At 42.4% G+C, this 8,074-nt stretch overlaps 1 protein-coding gene across 1 annotated transcript; it reads right to left on the bottom strand.

The window, feature by feature from the left end:
• Window positions 1–450: 450 nt before the first annotated feature.
• LOC127031171 (olfactory receptor 11A1-like) lies at window positions 451–1,404 on the bottom strand. Its single transcript, XM_050917934.1, has one exon. The coding sequence runs from the start codon at window positions 1,402–1,404 to the stop codon at window positions 451–453; it is 954 nt and encodes a 317-aa protein (XP_050773891.1).
• Window positions 1,405–8,074: the final 6,670 nt, after the last annotated feature.

The raw sequence follows: 8,074 nt of genomic DNA, 5'->3' as shown, positions 1-8,074 counted from the left end.
AAATCTAATATGTTCTAACTGAACTGCATTTTTATTCCAGTTTTACAATCATTCTGGACAAATCAGGAGAGAGGATAAACGTGAACTTTCTGAACGAGCACATTTTGAAGTATTTCATTCGTGTGAAGTAATTCTCATATTAATGTGAAAGTCATCCACACTCAAAGAATAAGGACTATATGTTCAAGGAGGATACACTGTATGCTTCAGAGATGAGAGTGCAAATGAGTGTGCAGTGCATGTCGCAGGATTTGGCTTGGTGTACTAATTTTTCTCCAAAACATGTCACATGACCATAAGTTGAATAAGTAGAATCCGCCCTTGGACACAAAAAGTCCTGATCGTGCTAGTCTAGAGTTCCACTGGCACAGAAAGATGAATTAGGGCTATGCATGAGTCAGAGTTTGCAGGTTCATATATCTACGATTAGCTTGAAATGCCTGTACTCCTCTAAAAGACAAAAAATCTAAGGAGAGCTTTTCTCAAGGCTTCCTTTACCTCCTTGTTTCTCAGGCTGTAGATGAGGGGGTTGACCAAAGGGGTCAGGACTCCATAGAAAACAGAGCACACTTTGTTCAAGACCCTCAGTGCATCAGAGTCTGATAGCAGATACACAATGATGAGGGTTCCATAGAAAATTGTCACCACGATGAGGTGGGAAGAGCAGGTGGAAAAGGCCTTCTGTCTCCCAGCCGTGGACGGGATTCTCAGGATGGTGGTGATGATACTAACATAAGATGCCAGGGTCAACAGAAACGGAGGAAATGTGAATAGGGAGAAATGTACGACAGCTGAAACCTCCAGCCAGTAAGTGTCGCTGCAGGACAGTTTCATTATTGGACTAAAATCACAAAAGAAATGGTCAATTTCATTGGGGCCACAGAATGTTAATTGTGACATCACAGATATTAAGAAGGCAACAGACACAAATCCACCTGTCCATGACGCGACCGCTAGCTGGAGGCACAACCTGTCGTTCATCAGGGCTGCATAATGCAGAGGTTTGCATATCGCTAAATACCGATCATAAGACATCACAGATAGTAGACAACATTCTTTGCCTGCCAGAGAACCAAAGAAATATAATTGTATGATGCAGCTGGGAACAGAAATGGTTCTGTTCCCAGTCAGGAAACTGTCCAGCATCCTGGGCAGCATGGTGGAGGTGTAGCTGGTCTCCAAGCAGGACAAGTTCCCCAGGAAGAAGTACATGGGGGTGTGCAGGTGCTGATCAGTCACAACTAACACAACAATGAGGATGTTCCCAGCCATGGTCACAATGTAGATCACTAGGAACAGCAGGAAGAGAAGAATGTGAAGTCCAGGAAGATCCCCAAATCCCAGGAGGATGAATTCTGTCACGGTCGTTTGATTTCCCTGGCATTTGTTTGCTGTGGATTTCATCTAGGGAAATAAAACAAATTCTGCCATTTAGAGTCTAACTTACACTGCAAAACAGTCAGCATTTCATTTCTGGCTTCTCTCTGCTAGTTGCCATCCCAATGGTTGAGTGAAGACCCCAGATAGCAGAGGCATGCTGGGTAAAATTTCAAAAGGACCTAAGTTAATTGACATTGGAAATATTACTGCTGTCTGGTATTTCTATGGCTGTACACATCTCACCTTCAGCTTCCTGATCATGTCTTATGTGTTACATTAGCCACAATATCTGACATTTTCCACTCCACTGGAATCTGTCTACCAGATTCCAGTGGAGTGGACAATAGAATTTGATTGCAGAAACCTGGGTTTTCTTCCTTTCTCTTTCTTTCCTTGACCTTGGGCTTACACTTCCGTTCTCTGAGGCTTTGTTCCCTCTATTACAAAATAGTTGATGATAATATCACTTACCATTTTCTTAATGTGTTTTGAAATTTAGAGATCATTCTCTCTCAAATCATAGAATCATAGAACTGGAAGGGACCTCGAGAGATCAGCTAGTCCAGTCCTCTGAACTCATGACCGGACTAAGTATTATCAAGACAGTTCGTGACAGGTATTTATCTAACCTGTTCTTAAAAATCTCCAATGATGGAGATTTCACAACCTCCCAAGGCAATTTATTCAAATGCTTAACCACTCTGACAGTTAGGAAGTTTTTCCCAATGTTCAATCTAAACCTCTCTTGCTGTAATTTAAGCCCATTGCTTTTTAGCCTGTCCTCAGAGGTTAGGAAGAATATTTTTCTCCCTCCTCCTTGTAACAACCTCTTATCTACTTGAAAGTTGTTATCATATCCTCTCTTAGTTTCTCTTTTCCAGACTAAACAAACCCATTTTTTTCAGTCTTCCCTCATAGGTCACGTTTTCGAGACCTTTAATTATTTTGGTTGATCTTCTCTGGTCGTTCTCCAATTTTTCCACATCTTTCCTGAAATGTGGTGCCCAGAACTGGACACAATACTCCAACTGATGCCTAATCAGAGCAGACTAGAGAAGAATTACTTCTCATGTCTTGCTTACAACACTCCTGCTAATACATCTCAGAATGATGTTTGCTTTATTTGCAAAGGAAAAAGTGTAACACAGTTGACTCATATTTAGCTTATGGTCAATTATGACCCCCAGATACCTTTCCGCAGTACTTCTTCCTGAGCAGTCATTTCCCATTTTGTATGTTTGCAAATGATTGTTCCTTCCTAAGTGGAGTACTTTGTTTGTACTTGTCCTCATTGAATTTCATCCTATTTACTTCAGTCCATTTCTCCAGTTTGTTCATGTCATTTAAAATTATAATCCTGTCCTCCAAAGCACTTGCAATCCCTCCCAGCTTGTTATCATATGCAAACGTTAGAAGTGTATTTTCTATGCCATTATCTAAATCAGGGGTGGACAAAATACGGCCTTTGGGCTGAATCCAGCCTATCTAACATTTCGGACCATCCCGCAGGCTCTTTGGCTTCCCCCTCACAAGCTCCAGGCCACTAAAAGTCCCACAGTGCAGCAGGGCACCCAGACAGGCTTTCTGCCTGCCATGGCCCCACGCCACTCCTGAAAGAGGCTGGATGCTGCTGGTATGTCTCCGTGCACCCCCCCAACACTACCCTAAGGGATCCCAATGACTGGAAACTAGACAATGGGCACTGCGGGGGCAGTGCTTGCAGGTGCAGGCAGCGCACAGAGACCCGCTGTCTCCCTCTCCCCAAGGGGCACACAGAGACATGCCAGCAGCAGCTGGCTGCTTCTGGGAGTGGTGTGGGGCCATGGCACTGAGCATTCCGCTGCACCATCTGCCGGGAGCCGCCTGTGGTTAATGCCTGCTGGCCAATTCATGCACCTTGCCCCCCCTCCCACACCCCAACCTTATGCCCCAGGTCAGAATTCTCTCCTGCACCCAAATTTCCTCCCAGACCCGCACCCTCTCCTGCACCCCAACACTCTGCACCAGCCCAGAGCTCCCTCCTGCACCTAAACTCCCTCCCAGACCCCGCACTCCCTATATTAATATAGTAGACATGTGTGGCCTGTGATGACTTACCAAAATTCGTGGAGTGGCCCCCCTGCAAAAATTGCTGCCACTCTGATCTAAATCATTGATGAAGATATTGAACAGAACCGGACTCATGACTGATCCCTGTAGGACTCCATTTGTTATGCCCTTCGAACATGACTGTGAACACTCATAACTACCCTCTGTTATTATTCCCCTCCCCCACCCCATTGAGTAATGGACCTATCCTGTCCTTGGTCTTTCTCTTGCTTCTAATGTAGTTGTAGAATGTTCTCTTGTTACCCTTTATGTCTCTAGCTAGTTTGATCTTGTTTTGCACCTTGACCTCACTAATTTTCTCCCTACATATTTATGTTATTTGTTCATATTCATCCTTTGTAATTTGACCTAGTTTCCACTTTTTGTAGGACTCTTTTGATTTTTAGATTATTGAAGATCTCCTGGTTAAGCCATGGTGGTCTCTTGCCATACTTCCTATCTTTCTTATGCAGAGGGATAGTTTGATCTTATTTCCTTAATAATGTCTCTTTGAAAAACTGCCAACTATCTTCAAGTGTTTTTCCTGTTAGACTTGCTTTCTATGGGATCTTACCTACTAACTCCCTGAGTTTTCTAAAGTCTGCCTTCTTGAAATCCATTGTCTTTATTTTGCTTTTCTCCTCCTTACCATTCCTTGGAATCATGAACTCTACCATTTCATGATCACTTTCACCCAAGCTGCCTTTTGCTTTCAAATTCTCTATCAGTTCTTCCCTCTTTGTCAAAATCAAATCTAGCCCCTCCCCTAGTAGCTTTCTCCATCTTCTAAAATAAAAAATTGTCTCCACTACATTCCAAGAACTTGGATAGTCTGTGCCCTGCTGTGTTATTTTCCCAACAGATGCCTGAGTAACTGAAGTTCCCCATCACCACCCAGTCCTGTGCTTTGGATGATTTTGTTACTTATTTAAAAAAAGCCTCATCCACCTCTTCTTCCTGGTTAGGTGATTTGTATTAGACCCCTACCATGACATCACCCTTGTTTTTTAACCTTTTTATCTTTACCCAGACACTTTCAGACAGTCTGTTCCTATTTCCAACTCGAACTCAATCCAAGCATATACGTTTTTAATATGTAAGGCAAAACCTCCTCCTTTTTTTCCCTGCCTGTCCTTCCTGAGCTAGCTGTACACGTTTTAACCAATATTCCAGTCATGAGTATTATCCCACCAGGTCTCTGTGATGCCAACTATGTCATAGATGTGGTCATTTACTATCGTTTTGAATTCTCCCTGCTTATTCCCCACACTTCTTGTATTAGTATACAGACATCTAAGATACTGATTTGACACCCCCTCCTCCATTTCTGTCCTGTCTCTCCCTTATCCCTGCTAAAACAGCTCATGCTCCCCTCAAATTCTCCAAATCTCCACTAAAGGCTAATCAGATAGCATGTTCATTTCTCAGCAAGGATACAGAACTTGGGACCACCCAGAAGATAATAAATCTCTCTTAGAATTTTAACCTAATTCAGAATGCAGAAGCTGAGGATTCTGAAATGCTGAAAGTTATTTCAATGGGACATATTCATCGAACAGCCACACAGAGAAATTTTCAGTGAGAAAAATGGGGCAGTTTGGTTGAAATTCCAAACATTGCCCATGACTGACTTGGTGAATATCTCTATAATAAGATTCCAGAATGGTGACCGCATGTGTCATTCTGAAGCCCATTAAACCTGAAAAACCAAAAGGAATCTGGTAAAAGGTGGAAACATGGACAAATAGCTGAGGACCAGTACAAACGTATACAACAAACACATTGGGAGAAAATAAGAAATGCTGAGGCAGAAAATGACTAAAATCCAAAAAGAAGAATAATTATAAGTACATTAGCTAGGAAGGTGAAAAATAGATGACATCAAGAAGGCTGACAAATCAACACTATCACCCTCACAATAAAACAACTACACCACACAATAAACCTGAGCACACATAGTCTCTCAGAGCAGCACATACCCACACAGATCATCTCAAATCTGCCAGCACAACAGAATCCCCACACAAATCATCACAAGCACTCACACTGCAACTCAACCAGCATAGCCCATAAACCCAATTACAACATAATCCCTAACTGGAACACAAATCCCTTATTAACACATACAAATATCAACACAAATGTCCCAGTATAACACAATCCAAACAGAAATCAACATAAACAAATACACAGCTTCACCAGCAAGCCCAATATCCCCAAACATCACTCTGAACACCAGACTGTCTACTGAGTCTGTATCATATGATGCAAAGAGTTACAACATTGATTCAGAACTCTTTCCCTTTAGCTTGTCCCCAGGTTCCATTATCACTGGAATTCATGGTCTGTTATTGGCTAGTTTTTAAGGTCTCAGCCATTTTGGGGCTTTTTAACACAAATGAGTTTCCAAATTACCCTTGTGTGACAGAAGAGGTTTTCAGCTCCTAGCAAAGGGTTAAGCTGATTGCCTCCAGGGATAGAAGCCTGCCACAGCGGCCTGGCTGACAGGGCAGCTAAAGAGAAGGTAACATTTGGAAGAAGAAGGATTTCCAACAAATGTAGAAAAAAATAGTTCTAACTTTTAAAAGCTTTTAATTAATCACTAATGGATGGAAACTAAGCTGTTGATCTCCTTTCCTCTCCGTGCTTTCCTTTCTCTTTTTCTTTCCCTTCCATTGAGACCGTTTACTGTTCTTTTCTTATGTTTTGTGGGGGAAATCAATAAAATATAAACTAATCAATAAATACAGAGAAATGTGCACACTAAAAAGTGCATTACAATGACTGGGTTAACATGGAAAATGATATTAAGATGTAAGCATTTTAAGGAGTTAATTGGGAAACAATTCCTCTCTCACTTACCTCAATATAAATCAGGAATAGCTGCACTGAAGCCTAGAAAGATGTACTACTCGAAAGCTGGGGTAAATGAGAGAATGACCCCAAAAGAGAGGTTTCTTCTTCTTCTTCTATTGTTTAATGTTTCTGTATAAAGTCCTACCTAATGCACCTGCACAGACACAGATTATCACTTTCACAGCACCATTCCCCATGTGATAATTTGCAATCACTTCTATATGCTTCGGTGCTCACATGGGAATTGTTCCCAAAGAGAATCTACTGTGGTGTTGCCATCCAACCTGAACCACCTTAGTAACAAATGGCAAAGAGGTCAACCTTCCAGAACAACACAGAGTTTTCTCTTATGTCTGATAGAGGGATGAGTTTAGGATGGACAGCTTCAATCTGTGGGGCCTGGAAAAGCTGAGACCGATCTGACTTGTTATGAGCCAAATCAGCAGAGGTGCTGAATATGATTGTGGTTCCTAAGGCATTGCACTGCAGTGATGGTGCTGTAGAGTGATCCCATGTTGCTGTAATGTGACGTGGACATGCAGATGTAGCATCCAAATACAGATGTTGTAAAAGGGCAGGCAGTCTCATGCCCCATGGTTACAGGTGACTCTCCATGAGCCTGATGCAGTTAGACCTTCATTACCTCTTTTCTTCAACATTTCAGTATGTCCCTCACTCTTCCTGCATGGGGGAGAGAAGGCAAATGTTTCCTCCTCCTGAATGGGTGTCTTTGTTCCCTCTTCATCTCCAAGCCCTTCCTAGGGTGTGACCCTCCTTCCACAATTCATGAATAGTTCAAACCATGTTGTACACTGTGACCTTCAGGAAGAATAGGACCCTGTGTGGGGTATTGTGGAGATGTTCTGTTTTTTCAGCACATCCTGAACTTTTCATGCTATCACATTAAATAATAGAGATTGCTCCTCTTTTCCAGCCAGCCATCTCTTCTCCTTATTTCTACCACACCCTGGAAAGTGCCTCTCCAATACATTCTCTCCATGATAGAGATGTACGGCAACTCCCAAATGAGTGACACACATTGAGGGACTGACTGAATTCTTACTGAGGCAAACTTCCTGTGAGGTTAATTGAGCAACTCACATGAGTCACAATGAGGCCCGAGGACTCACAGATGATTCGATTTTGGCCCCATTTCCTAAACCATTCTCCCAGAAATTTAACATGTAAAGATGTATATCACTGGTATGACAGCCCTCAGATCTAGAAACTTGTCCCATAGCAGAGGGCAATTGGAATGTCCATGCATGCTGCAGCCATGGAGAGGGGAGGGATAGCTCAGTGCTTAACCAAGGGTTGTGAGTTCACTTCTTGAGAGGGCTATTTAGGGAACTGGGGTAAAAATCTGTCTGGGGATTGGTCCTTCTTTGAGCAGGGGGTTGGACTAAATGACCTTCTGAGGTCCCTTCCAACCCTAATCTTCTATGATCTCTCCTCTTTGGTAGATCAGTAAGAATTCAGACAGTTTTGTGAATGTGGTGTAAATATACAGTAACTCCTCACTTAACATTATAGTTATGTTCTTGAAAAATGCAACCTTAAATGAAATGATGTTAAATGAATCCAATTTTCCCATAAGATTTAATGTAAATGTGGAGGGTTAGGTTCCAAGGAAATTTATTTGGGGCAGACAAAAGGCATTATATACTGTACAGTACTGTACTGTGGTGGGGAGGTGCCCCTGGCTTACCCCTGCAGCTCAGGGCTGGGGTGCAGGGTCTGGGATGGATTT

The sequence above is a fragment of the Gopherus flavomarginatus genome, chromosome 11, assembly GCF_025201925.1.
Source record: "Gopherus flavomarginatus isolate rGopFla2 chromosome 11, rGopFla2.mat.asm, whole genome shotgun sequence".
Lineage (NCBI taxonomy): Eukaryota > Metazoa > Chordata > Testudines > Testudinidae > Gopherus > Gopherus flavomarginatus.
The sequence above is the reverse complement of the archived record's forward strand: the minus strand, read 5'-3'. Positions and strand labels throughout refer to the sequence as shown.

What these genes read in the sequence shown, in the direction of transcription:
- LOC127031171 (XM_050917934.1), bottom strand. Translation starts at nt 1,404, where the DNA reads ATGAAATCCACAGCAAACAAATGCCAGGGAAATCAAACGACCGTGACA.